At 39.4% G+C, this 15,847-nt stretch overlaps 1 protein-coding gene across 4 annotated transcripts in view; it reads left to right on the forward strand.

The window, feature by feature from the left end:
* Positions 1-7,386: 7,386 nt before the first annotated feature.
* LOC124556704 (solute carrier family 35 member E3-like) overlaps positions 7,387-15,847 on the forward strand; it is a 174,954-nt gene continuing 166,493 nt past the window's right edge. For all 4 annotated transcript variants that reach the window (XR_006968666.1, XM_047130687.1, XM_047130686.1 and 1 more), the window contains exons 1-2: positions 7,387-7,813; positions 7,916-8,026. Coding sequence is in view for 3 of the 4 variants with exons in the window: in XM_047130687.1 (XP_046986643.1) it covers positions 7,421-7,813; positions 7,916-8,026 (504 nt within the window). In the remaining variant the exon portion in view is untranslated. The remainder of the gene's footprint in view (positions 7,814-7,915; positions 8,027-15,847) is intronic.

A 15,847-nucleotide genomic window follows, 5' to 3' on the forward strand; every position in this document is an offset into this window, starting at 1 on the left:
AGACCACTCATCACTCAAAATCACACAATACACAGCTGGTACAAGACAAAAATTGGATGTACATGTTCAAAGCGCCGACACAAAGTTATTTAAAAACGGCCTTATCCATCCTAGTATCAAACTGTACAATGCCTTACCAGATACCATTAAACACATACAAAACATTGGTCACTTCAAACATAAACTGAAGTCATACTTGGTTGATCACTGCTTTTATACAGTAAATGAATACCTACAAAACTAAATTTTTCTGTGTTAACCCAATGTAGCCTCATTCAGAAGAAGATTTATATTTTACCTCTCTGTATATAGCATAACAACATTTATTTAAGTATTCATCATTAATTGATATATTAATGTGTTTTATTATGTACAAAGGTATATTATATGTAAGACTGTTAATATTAACATAAAAATCCAAATATCTCTTGCACATTGTGCAGCTGTAGATGAAAATGGATCAATAAACCATTCAAAATAAAAAATCCAGATTTCCGTACACACCGGTACCTCTAATACCCAGTAGCACAACCTCTTACATTGATGCATACCTGTATTCATCGTGGATACTACCCACAAGCTCATCAAGGCACTGTTGGTCCAGATTGTCACACTCCTCAACAGCGATTTGTCGTAGATGTCTCAAAGTGGTTGGTGGGTGACGTCGTCCATAAAGACACCTTTTCAAACTATCCCAGGCATGTTCGATAGGGTTCATGTCTGAAGAACATGCTGGCCACTCTAGTCGAGCGATATCGTTATCCTGAAAGAAGTCGTTCACAAGATGTGCACGATGGGGGCGCAAATAGTCGTCCATGAAGACGAATGCCTCGCCAATATGGTTGCACTATCAGTCGGAGGATGGCATTCATGTATCGTACAGGCATTACGGAGCCTTCCATGACCACCAGCAGCGCACGTTGGTCCCACAGGGAACCTCTAGCTTGCTGAACTCGCTGGACAGTGTGTTTTGCGCTCAGCCTGACTGGGTTGCCTCCAAACACGTCTCCGACGATTGTCTGGTTGAAGCCATATGCGACACTCATCGGTGAGGAGAACATGATGCCAATCCTGAGCGGTCCATTCGTCATGTTGTTGGGCCCATCTGTACCGCGCTGCTTGGTCTTGTGGTTGCAATGATGGAACTCGCCATGGACGTTGGGAGTGAAGTTGCCCATCATGCAGCCTACTGCGTACAGTTTCAGTCGTAACACGACGTCCTGTGGCTGCAAGAAAAGCATTATTCAACAGGGTAGCGTTGCTGTCAGGTTTCCTCTGAGCCATAATCCTTAGGTAGCGGTCATCCACTGCAGTAGTAGACCTTGGGCGGCCTGAGCGAGGTATGTCATCGACAGTTCCTGTCTCTCTGTATCTCCTCAATGTCCGAACACCATCGGTTTGGTTCACTCTGAGACGCCTGGACACTTCCCTTGTTGAGTGCCCTTCCTGGTACAAAGTAACAATGAGGACGCGATCAAACGGTGGCATTGACCGTCTAGGCATTGTTGAACTACAGACAACACGAGCCGTGTAACTCCTTACTGGGTGGAATAAATGGAACTTGTCGGCTGTCGTGCCCCCTCCATCTAATAGGCGCTGCTCATGCATGATTGTTTACACCTTTGAGCAGGTTTAGTGACATCTCTGAACAGTCAAAGGGGCTGTGTCTGTGATACAATATCCAACGTCTATCTTTTTTTGTTGTGTGTATTTATTATTATTAAATGTTAGTTAATGACACACTACCTGTAGAAGTCCTAAAAAAAACTTAATATGAACACGTTATAAGGAACACTTGATGAGTGTTTCCTGTGGTCGTGTGATTAGAGTTGCGATGTCTTGGACAGAAAGGAAGTAGATTTGAAATCGTGTAAATGCTAATATTCTTTATTTTTCAACTTCGCAATTGCAATCATTCTGGGAGTTTCCTGTTCATGTAACAGAAACACAGCAATGATATACTTTCAGGATGAGATTCACAAAGCGAGAATAAAAAAGTCCACAAATTGCAGGAAATTAAACATGTCAGTTTCCACAGACACAGTATTGTTGATTCTTAGTTTAACATGCCTAATTACGTCCCAGTAGTTCAGAGGGTTCTGAATAGTTCTTCAGAATTCGGTGTTATTTACATGTGACATCATACCCACTCAATAGTGAGTTCTTTCCATTTTGCGAATTCACACTGATAAAACTGCTGTGAGTGAAGCAACCAGCAATGACATTGACACAAATATTTGACCATTTTTTTTCCGAATATGTCGCAATTTCTGAGGGTGTGGTTCGACATGAATCTAAAGAGTACAGTTTAAATTGTTGCAAGTAAAACGAGCAGGAATGATATACTTCTTGCCTGTCATAAATATTTGGCTTTTGTTTTCGGATATGTTGCGATTTCCGATGGTGTGATTAGGCAGAAACCTTAGAGTACAGCTTAAATTGCTGCAAGTAAAACGAGGGACAATGATATTTATAGTGTTACTCTTCGCCAGTACTTTGCTGCTTTTTAGGGATAGGCCTATATCTCGGTTTTCGAGGGTGTGGTAATGTAGGAACCGAAGAGCACAACTTCAGCTGTTTCGAATGAAACTAGCAGCAATAATTCCGGTATTTATAATGTTGCTTGTCACAATTATTTAGCTGTGGTTGAATCCTTAAAGACACTTTTGTAAATTTGTCAGTCAAGACAAAGATTGCACCCCACGAGCTGATTAACTTCAGTTCTGGCATGGTGTCTGCACTTATTGTTTGGCTTTCTTTCTACCAGATTTGTACAGGCATTATGAACTACATGACCACAGCAATATGCTGCATGCATCTTATTGGTGTTGTTGTTGTTGTGGTCTTCAGTCCCGAGACTGGTTTGATGCAGCTCTCCATGCTACTCTATCCTGTGCAAGCTTCTTCATCTCCCAGTACCTACTGCAATCTACATCCTTCTGAATCTGCTTAGTGTATTCATCTCTTGGTCTCCCTCTATGATTTTTACCCTCCACGCTGCCCTCCAATACTAAATTGGTGATCCCTTGATGCCTCAGAATATGTCCTACCAAGCGATCCCTTCTTCTAATCAAGTTGTGCCACAAATTTCTCTCCTCCCCAATTCTGGTCAATACCTCCTCATTAATTATGTGATCTACCCATCTAATCTTCAGCATTCTTCTGTAGCACCACATTTCAAAAGGTTCTATTCTCTTCTTGTCCAAACTATTTATCGTCCATGTTTCAGTTCCATACATAGCCACACTCCATTCAAATACTTTCAGAAACGACTTCCTGACACTTAAATCTGTACTCGATGTTAACAAATTTCTCTTCTTCAGAAAAGCTTTGCTTGCCATTGCCAGTCTACATTTTATATCCTCTCTACTTCGACCATCATCAGTTATTTTGCTCCCCAAATAGCAAAACTTCTTTACTGCTTTAAATGTCTCATTTCCTAATCTAATTACCTCAGCATCACCCAACTTAATTCGACTACATTCCATTATCCTCATTTTGCTTTTGTTGATGTTCATCTTATATCCTCCTTTCAAGACACTACCCATTCCGTTCAACTACTCTTCCAAGTCCTTTGCTGTCTCTGACAGAATTACAATGTCATCGGCGAACCTCAAAGTTTTTATTTCTTCTCCATGGATTTTAATACCTACTCCAAATTTTTCTTTTGTTTCCTTCACTGCTTGCTAAATATACAGATTGAATAACATCGTGGAGAGACTACAACCCTGTCTCACTCCCTTCCCAACCACTGCTTCCCTTTCGTGTCCCTCGACTCTTATAACTGCCCTCTGGTTTCTGTATAATTGTAAATAGCCTTTCGCTCCCTGTATTTTACCCCTGCCACCTTCAGAATTTGAAAGAGAGTATTCCAGTCAACATTGTCAAAAGCTTTCTCTAAGTCTACAAATGCTAGAAACGTGGGTTTGCCTTTCCTTAATCTAGCTTCTAAGATAAGTCGTAGGGTCAGTATTGCCTCACGTGTTCCAATATTTCTATGGAATCCAAACTGATCTTCCCCGAGGTCAGTTTCTACTAGTTTTTCCATTCTTCTGTAAAGAATTCGCGTTAGTATTTTGCAGCCGTGACTTATTAAACTGATAGTTCGGTAATTAATTTTCGCATCTGTCAACACCTGCTTTCTTTGGGGTTGGAATTGTTATATTCTTCTTGAAGTCTGAGGGTATTTCGCCTCTCTCATATATCTTGCTCACCAGATGGTAGAGTTTTGTCAGGACTGGCTCTCCCAAGGCTGTCAGTAGTTTTAATGGGATGTTGTCTACTCCCGGGCCCTTGTTTCGACTCAGATCTTTCAGTGCTCTGTCAAACTCTTCACGCAGTATCATATCTCCCATTTCATCTTCGTCTACATCCTCTTCCATTTCCATAATATTGTTCTCAAGTACATCGCCCTTATATAGGCCCTCTATATACTCCCTCCACCTTTCTGCTTTCCCTTATTTGCTTAGAACTGGATTTCCATCTGAGCTCTTGATATTCATACAAGTGGTTCTCTTTTCTCCAAAGGTCTCTTTAATTTTCCTGTAGGCAGTATCTATCTTACCCCTTGTGAGATAAACCTCTACATCCTTACATTTTTCCTCTAGCCATCCCTGTTTAGCCATTTTGCACTTCCTGTCGACCGAGCGAGGTGGCGCAGTGGTTACACACTGGACTCGCATTCGGAAGGACGACGGTTCAATCCCGCGTCCAGTCATCCTGATTTAGGTTTTCCGTGATTTCCCTAAATCACTCCAGGCAAATGCCGGGATGGTTCCTCTGAAAGGGCATGGCCGACTTACTTCCCCATCCTTCCCTAATCCGATGAGACCGATGACCACGCTGTCTGGTCTCCTTCCCCAAACCAACCAACCAACCAACTTCCTGTCGATCTCATTTTTGAGACGTTTGTATTCCTTTTTGCCTGCTTCATTTACTGCATTTTTATATTTTCTCCTTTCATCAATTAAATTCAATATTTCTTCTGTTACCCAAGGATTTCTAGTAGCCCTTGTCTTTTTATTTACTTGATCCTCTGCTGCCTAAACTACTCCATCCCTCAAAGCTACCCATTCTTCTCCTACTGTATTTCTTTCCCTCATTCCTGTCAATTGTTCCCTTATGCTCTCCCTGAAACTCTGTACATCCTCTTGTTCATTCAGTTTATCCAGGTCCCACCTCCTTAAATTCCCACCTTTTTGCAGTGTCTTCAGTTTTAATCTACAGTTCATAACCAATAGATTGTGGTCAGAGTCCACATCTGCCCCTGGAAATGTCTTACAATTTAAAACCTAGTTCCTAAATCTGTCTTACCATTATATAATCTATCTGAAACCTGTCAGTATCTCCAGGCTTTTTCCATGTATACAACATTCTTTTATGATTCATGAACCAAGTGTTAGCTTTGATTAAGTTGTGCTCTGTGCAAGATTCTACCAGGCGGCTTCCTCTTTCATTTCTTAGCCCCAATCCATATTCACCTACTACGTTTCCTTCCCTCTCTTTACCTACTACTGAATTCCAGTCATCCATGACTATTAAATTTTCGTCTCCAATCCACTATCTGAAAAATTTCTTTTATTTCGTCATACATTTCTTCAATTTCTTCGTCATCTGCAGAGCTAGTTGGCATATAAACTTGTATTATTGTAGTAGGCGTGGGCTTTGTGTCTGTCTTGGCCACAATAATGCGTTCACTATGCTGTTTGTCGTAGCTTACCCGCACTCCTATTTTTTTTATTCATTATTAAACCTACTCCTGCATTACCTCTAGTTTATTTTGTATTTATAACCCTGTATTCGCCTGACTAAAAGCCTTGTTCCTGCTGCCACCGAACTTCACTAATTCCCACTATATCTAACATTAACCTATCCATTTCCCTTTTTAAATTTTCTAACCTACCTGCCAGATTAAGGGATGTGACATTCCAAGCTCCGATCCATAGAACGCCAGTTTTCTTTCTCCTGATAACGACATCCTCTTGAGTAGTCCCCACCCAGAGATCCAAATGGGGGACTATTTTGCCTCCAGAATATTTTACCCAAGAGGACGCCATCATCTACATACAATAAAGCTGCATGCCCTCGGGAAAGATTACGGCTGTAGTTTCCCCTTGCTTTCAGCCATTTGCAGTACCAGCACAGCAAGGCCGTTTTGGTTAGTGTTACAAGGCCAGATCAGTCAATCATCCAGACTGTTGCCCCTGCAACTACTGAAAAGGCTGCTGCCCCTCTTCAGGAACCACACGTTTGTCTGGCCTCTCAACAGATGCCCGTCCGTTGTGGTTGCACCTACGGTACGGCTATCTGCATCGCTGAGGCACACAAGCCTCCCCATGGTTCATGGGGGGGGGGGGGGGGGGGTGAGGGTAAAAAAAAATGGTTCAAATGGCTCTGAGTACTATGGGACTTAACATCTACGGTCATCAGTCCCCTAGAACTTAGAACTACTTAAACCTAACTAACCTAAGGACATCACACACATCTATGCCCGAGGCAGGATTCGAACCTGCGACCGTGGCAGTCGCGCGGCTCCGGACTCAGCGCCTAGAACCGCTAGACCACCGCGGCCGGCCGGGTGAGGGTCTTACTGGTGTTAAGTGGCAAATAATCCGATAGTTATAAACTTCAGAAGGAGGGCACTAAGTGCCTGAAACCGATTAAGAAATTAAATTCCCTTTAAGCAACTGGTTGCTGATTATTTCCAAGTAAAAAGAAAGTTGCTGACAACGAATATAAACACAAGTGTCAGAAGCCTTTTCTGGAAGTATTTGGTGTAAGGTTTGTGCGTAAGTGATATGTGGTTGATAAAGAGCGCAGACGAGAAGATAGTAATTCATAAAATGTGGTGCAACAGACGAATGCTGGAGTTTAAATGGATAGACTGGATAACTACAGGAGAGATCCTAAGACGACCTGAGGAGAACAGAAAATTATGTCACAGCTAGAGTAACAGAAGGTATCAGTTGACAGGATACATCCTGAGACCTCAAGAAATAGTTAATTTGATAGTATAGGGGAGTGTGGGCGGTAAAAACTGTAGAGGAAAGAATGTAGTAGGCAGATTCAAATGGATGACGAAGGTTGTAGTAGTTACTCGGAGATGAATAAGCTTGCACAGGAAGAGTCGCGTGGATAGCTGCACGAAGTCTTCGGACTGAAGAAGAATTGAATATTAAAGAAATTGATAACCTAGCAGGTGATTACCGCTTAAAGATGTGAAACCAACAGTAAATTTAATAAACAAAGAGAAGAAAGGTGCATTATAATCAAATTTGGGATGTTATGCATTGCGATAGTAGGAATCGTATATGCAATGCTGGTTTGGTATGTTGGTAGTAAATCCTGACATTTCATTTGTTTTGTTACGTTTTGCCGCTCAGCGGATGTGATTGAAGTGTCCGAAGTTTTAAACTTCAAAATGAGAAAAAGAATGAACAAAGAAACAGTTACCTCGTTTTTCCTATTTTTTAACATATGTTGTTCTATATGTATTGTACTCTTAAATAAGTGGGTATATGTCCACGTAGGTTTCCCTAATATCGCTTTAACTTTTCTGCATTTCGTTGTTACTTACATCGGCTTGGAAGTATGTAGAAGATGCAGTGTTTTCGTAAAAAAGTCTGTGCAGGTTAAGGACATTATTTCGGTAGCTATAACATTTTGCGGGTTTGTGGTTTTTACGAATCTTAGCTTGCAGCATAACACTGTAGGTACTTTTCAAATCGCTAAATCATTGACGACGCCTTTCATCATTATCTTGCAAATGATGTTATATGGGAAAAAGTTTTCTGTGCGCGTGAAGTTGACGCTGGTAAGTATAGGAGAGATAGATAGGTAATTCATAAGAACCCATTTGCACGTGTTTGCCCTGTTTTTTTGTTTTTTTACTACATCTATTAACCTCGCTTTTCAGATTCCAATAACAGTCGGTGTTTTCCTGAATTTTTATTATGATCTGCAGTTCAGTTTCTTAGGGACGGTGTACGCTTCTGTGGCTGTGGTTGTAACGTCATTTTATCAAGTGGTAAATATGTTCACTCAAATCTGGCATTATCACTTGGAAAACCAGCTATTGGTCCAGTTATGGCTATTGTGCTTGTTTTGCTTTCACACTAAATGGCTCGCATGCTTCAGTGTGCATGTTAATACGGCTGTACTTTGCGCCAACCTAATCAAAGCGATTCGAATAATTGTAAAATTTTTGTGCGGCGTGAGAAAGACTCATCGTACCAGAGAAAAGTTTCAGTTCATGTTATGACAATTTCCACCATTGACAGATGACGACAGCAATCTAATACGAAACGAATTGAATATTTTACATATTTATTCATCCAGAGATCATCTTACTGTAGTAAAGGTATTTGTCGGCAGACCCTGAAGAAGGAACAATTCCAGCATTTGCTTAAAATTATTTGAGAAAACTGTGGAAAACCTAAATCAGGATTTTATTTACTGCCCATCCTTTAGCATTAAAATGCAATCGATGCCGTCTTTTGTGTGCATAACACACTTGCAGACAGAATTAAGTAAGTGACATACTCGCTGTAAGATATGTTTTCATATCATTATTGGCTACAAGATTTAAAATTGCCTATCATACTGAAGATGATATATTCAACATATTCACATAGAATATGTAAGTTTAATCTAAATGAAACTCTTCTAGTGTTTAAGATCATTTTAGGACACATTTCGAGCTGTTCTACTCTATAATATGCTTTTTTCTCCAAGCCATTTCTGTGTAGTGTTGTGTGCTTGTACCAGAAACATATTAACTGGTTTACCCCATGTATTTGTAACTATCTTGAGTGTGTGTTAAATTGACGGCCAGATTGTTGTAGTTTGTGACTTTGTTGCTTTTCTTTTGTCTGTCTTAGACAAGTTAGTACACACAGGAACATTTTGAAATGGGTTCTATAAGACATAATTATTTCTGACTCACAGATGCATGTGATTGTCTTCTTGTGGCAAATGAAAACTTATTTTAGCTCCAGAGTAATTCCCCTGTAACAAAATAGCATGTGCCAAGTGGAAGAGGAAAAATGCATAGTATGTGTTGAGCAATAGTTTGTCAATAACACAAGGCCTCAGCTTGCCTAACAAATGTGTATCAAATGATAATTTAGTACAGATATAATCAGTATAGCCCTTCCTCGTCAATTTTGAGTCGAGATGAATCCAAAAAGTTTAGCTGAAGCAAAGTCATTGCCATCATCTTTAGTACATAAGCTGAAGTTTACAGTATTTTTCGTGATTAATATGTAGTTCATTGATTTGGAAGTACATACTGGCTGTTCTGAGGTCATCTCTACTATCCTGCTTGAATGCTCCTAAGTCTCTCCCAGTTGTAACAAAAGTGGTTTTGTCTGCATAGAGTGGAGACTTGCACAACATAATACTGGCCAAGTCATTTACATATCTTATGAAGAGTTAAAGTCCAAACACAGACCCTGTGGCACACCCTATTTGTTATCCAAGGCATTTGATCTCATATTGTTCAACTGCACAATATGTTTTCTATTACTTAGATTGGATCTGACCAAAGATATTTCTGAGTCTCTAAAACTATAGCAGTAGAGTTTCTCTTGCAGAATTCTATCGTTGACATTGTCAAATGCCTTACTTTGATTGACATCCGTAGCTTTAATAGATAATCTCGATTCAGATGATACAAGTATAAATGGAAATAATATATTCAACTGCCTTTACTGTTGACAAGCTGGACCTGTAGCCACTCAGTAAGTCACTAAGACTGTTATTTCCAGACAGATATTGACTGATTTGGAGCTTTATGCAATAGTCGATTACTTTCAAAAGGATGGGTGCAAGAGGGATAGGGTGGTAATAATTAGAGCAAGATGTGTCCCTTTTTTGTGCACAGGGGTAACAACTTGTCAGTTTTAAGGATGAAGAGAAAAAGCCACTAACAATCATCTGATTTGTAAGAGAACATAATGGATGTTCTATTACATATTCACAATTGTTTTGATCACAGAATTGGAGAGATCATAAATGTCCTCTGATTTTGAGTGAGTTAGTTCTGCTGTTGCAGTTGTAATATTGCTACCTTCTGCATAAAGACAGTAACTACATCTTCAAAATTTTGTGGGAACAGTTTTCCATGATTTGAGCTATAGGTGATGTCATACAAGGGCATGCTGAAAACAAGACTGCAATTTTTTATGTGAAAAGTCTCAAAGCTTTTTAAATAAAATAAATGTTATTAACATTCTTCATCTTTATTCTTCATGACTACATATTTATTTCTCAACATAGAGATCCTGACAAAGAACACATTTCTCCCAGTGAGAGACTAGTTTGTTGATGCTATCAGAACGGGATGTGTGACTATTGATGTAGCACCAGCACCTCTCCATGCACTGTTTCATCACTATCAAAGTGAAGTCCTCAAAGGTCTTTTTTAAGTTTTCAAAACAGGTGAAAATCGGATGGGACCAAGTCGGGATTGTGTGGAGGATGATCGACGATAGTGAACCCAAGGCATCAGGTTCTTACAGGTGTCGCAGTGCTCGTGTGTGGTCTGGCATTTTCATGCTGAGGGAGATGGCGTTCCATGTGTGGATAAACACTTCAAATGCAAAACTCAATTACAGCATGCTGTTTCTCGTGCACTGACGCTGTTACTTTACACACCGCCTTGTTACACGCTGTAATTCAAAGTTCACTAGCGGCTGAGGGTTGCAGCTTGCATCAGTGAAGTGGGGAAAATTGACCTAGTAATGTGCATGACATGTAATACCACATCCAATATCAAGAACAAAATATAAAAAAAATTGAAGTCATTGTTCAGTATAGGTTGCACATCTTCATAGGGGACAACATGTCATTGGTAAATAGGAAATCTTCTGCAGCTAACATTGCTTGGTATTTTTATTTTATTTCACAGTGGCCAATTGTGACAGAATCTTTCTGTAATCATTGAATTGACAGTGTATCAAAAGTAAAGCCATTACATTATCATTGATAAGCAGTATATAGACATTAGTTTACATACCTACAGAAATTCTTATTAAGTTGTATATGTGCCACCAATACAATGGGAACACTTTGCTCTTATAGGAAACGACACCATGCTGGCTTGTTAAACATATAAAAAAAGACAATAGAATATCTATTGCACCAACTTTGTGCCCAGGAGAAACAGAAAGTTCAGTTATAGCTCAAGCACATCACAGGAAAAACTCCGTAAGCAAGCAGCCTGCGGCAGAGCCAGCTGTTGCACGTATGGTAGACGGGTGACGTATGTGTGCGCATATCGATACTTGATATTCTTACAGAAATACTCTATAGAATTATTGATGTTCTTACCAAAAATGTAAAAAAAAAAAAAAAAAACTTTTATAATTGTACCAAAAATGTTCTTGTAATTTATTGTGATTGTAAATTTTAATTAATGTGATATGCATGGGCATGTACTTATGTACCCAGCATGATGGATGTTATGACCCAGACTATTCTCTGGTGAACTGGTTGTTTCATCTGTAATTAAGGATCTTGTTGTAAATGTGGATGTCTGGTCTGTGAGGTTGTACTTTGTTCATGTCATCCATGTTGTGGTGTATGAATCATGGTATACAATGTGTATTCTCAATGTGTATTCTGCCTATTCACAGTAGAGGTAGCAGTATTGCCCTTAAGTTAGCATCTATATGGATGTCAAATAGTGCATCAAATGATATATTTTGGATCCTAAGGTATAATGATTCTCCAGTGTAGTTTTTGTAAGAAGTCAGTTAATGATTCTTCTGTGTATTTCTGTAAGAGTGTTAAGTATTGATATGTGCACACACGTGCCACCTGTTGACCATACATGTAATGGATCGCTTTACTGCAGGCTGCTTGCCTGCTAAGTTTTTTCTGTGACATGCTTGGGCCATGACTGCACTTCCTATTTGTCCACCTCCTCTTGTGGGCATACAGTTGGTGCAATGGATGTTTTACATGTACTTTTTTGTGTGTTTGACAAGCCAAAGTGGTGGTGTTTCCTGTGACTGGAAAGTGTTCTTATTGTACTGGTGGTGTGTATTCATGTTAGTGAGAATTTCTAAAAGTAAGTAAACTAATGCTTACGTACTTCTTGTCTCTGATATACGGGTCTGTGCACAGTGATAAATTCGCTTTGTAATGGGTTTATTTTTGATACACAGTAGATCCGATGATGACAGCAAGATAGATTGAATGATGACAAAAAGATTCTGCCAAAGCCAGTCATTGTGAAATAAAATAATATAAAAATAAAAACAATCATGGTTGCAGAAGATTTCCTTTTACTTTTGAGCATGGCCTATTATTTATGGCTGCGTTCAGTTGCAGCAATGTCATTTATATTGCAGGCATTAATGAAGAATGATTTCAAATCATCTGGTGTCATACCTACATCACAGGAATTATTTTGCTAATACCTTTACTTCTGCCCAAATGAGTATTGAGAGCAGCACATGCTGCTTTACATTTATTGTGGGACTTATTAATATGATCATCATTTGCTTTGAACTTGGTTAATCTGATTTACGCCGTATATTTTTTCTTTAACCTTGTGTAGTTTGCTATTTCTGCATCATCGTTCTTTCATTTATTATAAGAAATCATTAACAGAGTTTTAAGCCTACGTAATCATTTGTGAACCAGCTGTGCACATATGTCAGATCATGTTTCCAAGCAGATCCCTTAATTTTTCTCACTACATCAAGGCAACAAGTTTTAAATGTATCTGACAGTGCACTGGTGGCTAATGTAAATGCATTCTCAATATGAATACTTTCAAGCAGAATGCCATTCCGGTTTATCATCTTTAGCTGTGTTCTGTAGTTATCAATGTTCTCCCCATTCAAAAGCTGAGTGACCTTAATTTAATTGGAGTCATATACAGGCTTTCTAGTCTTTAATTTTAACCAAATACATTTATGGACTGATAAAATTTTATATTGAACAATCCTAGTTCATACTGATTTGTCTAAACATTAGTAATTACAATATCAAGGCATGCAGATTGTCTTGTTATCATTAATACAGTACAGGACATGTGACCTTATAAAAATATTGAGTAGTCAAGCCTTTTCTCTGTTGTTTTGTCCACGTATGCGTTTGACACGTATATTGAACACATCTCTGCTCCTCCTCCTCCTCCTCCTCCTCCTCCTCCTCCTCCTCCTCCTCTCTGTGTCCACATCTTCCATCCTGTCTGTCCACCTTATGTTCCCACCTCTATCTATTCCCTCCTCTCCACTTTCTCTTAATCTGCTCCTCCCCCTCTCTGTCCATTTCCTGTTCCCTCTTCACTCTGTCCATCCCATCCCTCTATCCATCTCAACCTGTCCACAGCCACGCACATAGGCACGTGTAGCCCCCCCACAACACAGTTCACCAAAGCACACTGATACTACTCCCACTAGATGTATTTCATGCAGGGCAGTCTACATATCAGGCACTTGAAAATCATTTATATGCCCCTGATGTAGAGACTGCCATGGAAAGCACATTGACAAAGCAGGCTGATACTACTGCTACAACGCAATCCACCTGTCATTCAGGGCAGTGTACATGACAGAGCCCAGAAACACATTTTGTGCCCTAGACATGTAGGTGTCCCTGCAAAGCAGATTGATTTAGTAGGACAACACTGTTCACACATAATGTGCCTGTCATGTAGGGCAACTTATACATCAGGGGCTGGGAAAAACACGTTTTACCTGTATCTCAACTCCTATTGGAGCTAGAGGTTATAAACCACACAGTATTGATACTTGTGATGCATGCTGTTTCTGTGCCAAAGTTGGCTGAAAGCGATCCAAGGGTTAGGGACGAAATCCCAGACATATACACGTATGCTCTGCTTTATATGTATAACACATTAACTTGTTTAGGTGTCCTTAGCATTGTGGCTATATTTATGTCACTGAAAATTAAAATCCTATATTTAGGCCATTTCTTAAAGTGTACAATGATTTTCTGCAAGGCCTGCAAAGATATTTCTATACCACTGTGCAGTTTTCAGACACAGTTCCAAACTTTAACATGGACAGCAACATTGCTGCTGTTTCCAGTGTGTTTTCTATACAATACTACATTAAGGGCATTGCTGTTGTTTCCAGAGTATTTTCTGTGCAGTACTCATTAACACAAGGGTACCACAATGCAAGTATGTGTCACTATTAACATATATCAAGGCCCCCCTCACTATAATTTTGTGTTCGTCTAAGTAACCTGTTACTAAGTGGAAACCTGGTGGTACGTATGACTTAGTTGATCTTCACTTAGACAGTGTTCACTACTAACAGAATAATGAGGTCATCAATTTTATTTTTTAAATACCCTACATTTATATATACAAATAATAATAATGAGTCATCCTCACTAAAGGGTAGTTCTGGATTCTTCTGTAGCAGCACATCAGTTTGCTCATTTGCTTGTACATTCTTCTGTCACTTGCAAATTGTGTACTTACATATGTGGCTAGCTTCTTGATTGCACTGGATCCAGATGGTAATGAAGTGATTCCCATTGCGAACCATTAAAAATCACTGCTCCTATCTTGTACCTTTCTTGTTCTAGAAGACATGTGTACATCAGCTTGTTTCCCTTCACACATGTACTGGGTACTTTTTTTGCTTTTACTGCTTGATTGTTTTCACACACTGACTGATCACTTACTTGTAGTGTCTTTGCTGTCTGACAGTTGTTATGCAGTGACTGGACACTTGCTTTTAACAGATTGACATGGGCTGGAGATGTGAACTTGCCATTAATGTGGATAGGTGTTGTGCTGACAGTTTTCGACATCTTTCTTCTTTACTGAAGATAAATGGACTGGTTAACAGTTTCACTTCTCTTTATTATCTGAACAACTGGGCCCAAAGCTGATTTTATTATTTGTCTGCAATTTACTGAGGAGATAGCTACCTTTAGCAATGTTGATCTCTTCCATATGCACCTATAAGAAATACTTCTGCATATTTTGTTTTCCTCTTGTGTTGTACTCCACATTTAGTGTAGTCTTATCTTTCGTCTTCTCTTTGTATAGAGGTGGTTCCTCTGAACGACAGTGTGCTGGATTCATTATAATACAATTGTGTATCAAGTAGTTGGTTTCTGGTGTGTGATGTCTGTATGAGATTCTTGAAATTAATCCTGTACACTCATATTGAAACCTGTTTTGCTTGTGTCACTGTCATTAAAACTTGCAGTAACTGATACTATGTCATTCAATGTGAAGTCCCTGGAGAGTTCAACTGCTTTCTTGACAACATTCTCAAACCATGCATTGACAACATCCTCAAACCATGCATTTGGTTTCACTACTGCTGATGTGCATCATTTAACAGCAATGCACATCCTTGCTCATGACTATCAGATAATAGCAACACCTTGTTTTTGTTCTTAAGCTTATGACAGGACAGAGCAAATTCCATCCTCCCAAATATGAAGTCCTTGTCTTAACAACTCCACTGTCTCATTCAGTTTGTCACTATTGTTCAGTGTTCTTTGCTATACGCACAGTTTGCTCCAGATAACATAAAAATGTTGTTTTTCCTATCACTGTATACATCAAGGCCACCCATTGGTGTCTCCTGAGCCATACTGCTTTTTATTATGTGTGGCCAAAGGCAAATGATAAAACAGCCCTCAATTTAGGCAAATATTACCTTGTGAATGAACACCCCACATTTTCTAAGTTTGACCAAGTCATGTGGTGCAGTGATGAAGACACTGGACTCATATTTGAGAGGACCAGGTTTAAACTCTCTAACTGTTATTGTCTAATGAAATGCATGGTGTAAATACTGGTCTATAATATGGGTTGCTGGAGATCCTAAGTGGGTTCTAG

Source organism: Schistocerca americana, chromosome X, assembly GCF_021461395.2.
Source record: "Schistocerca americana isolate TAMUIC-IGC-003095 chromosome X, iqSchAmer2.1, whole genome shotgun sequence".
NCBI classification, from domain to species: domain Eukaryota; kingdom Metazoa; phylum Arthropoda; class Insecta; order Orthoptera; family Acrididae; genus Schistocerca; species Schistocerca americana.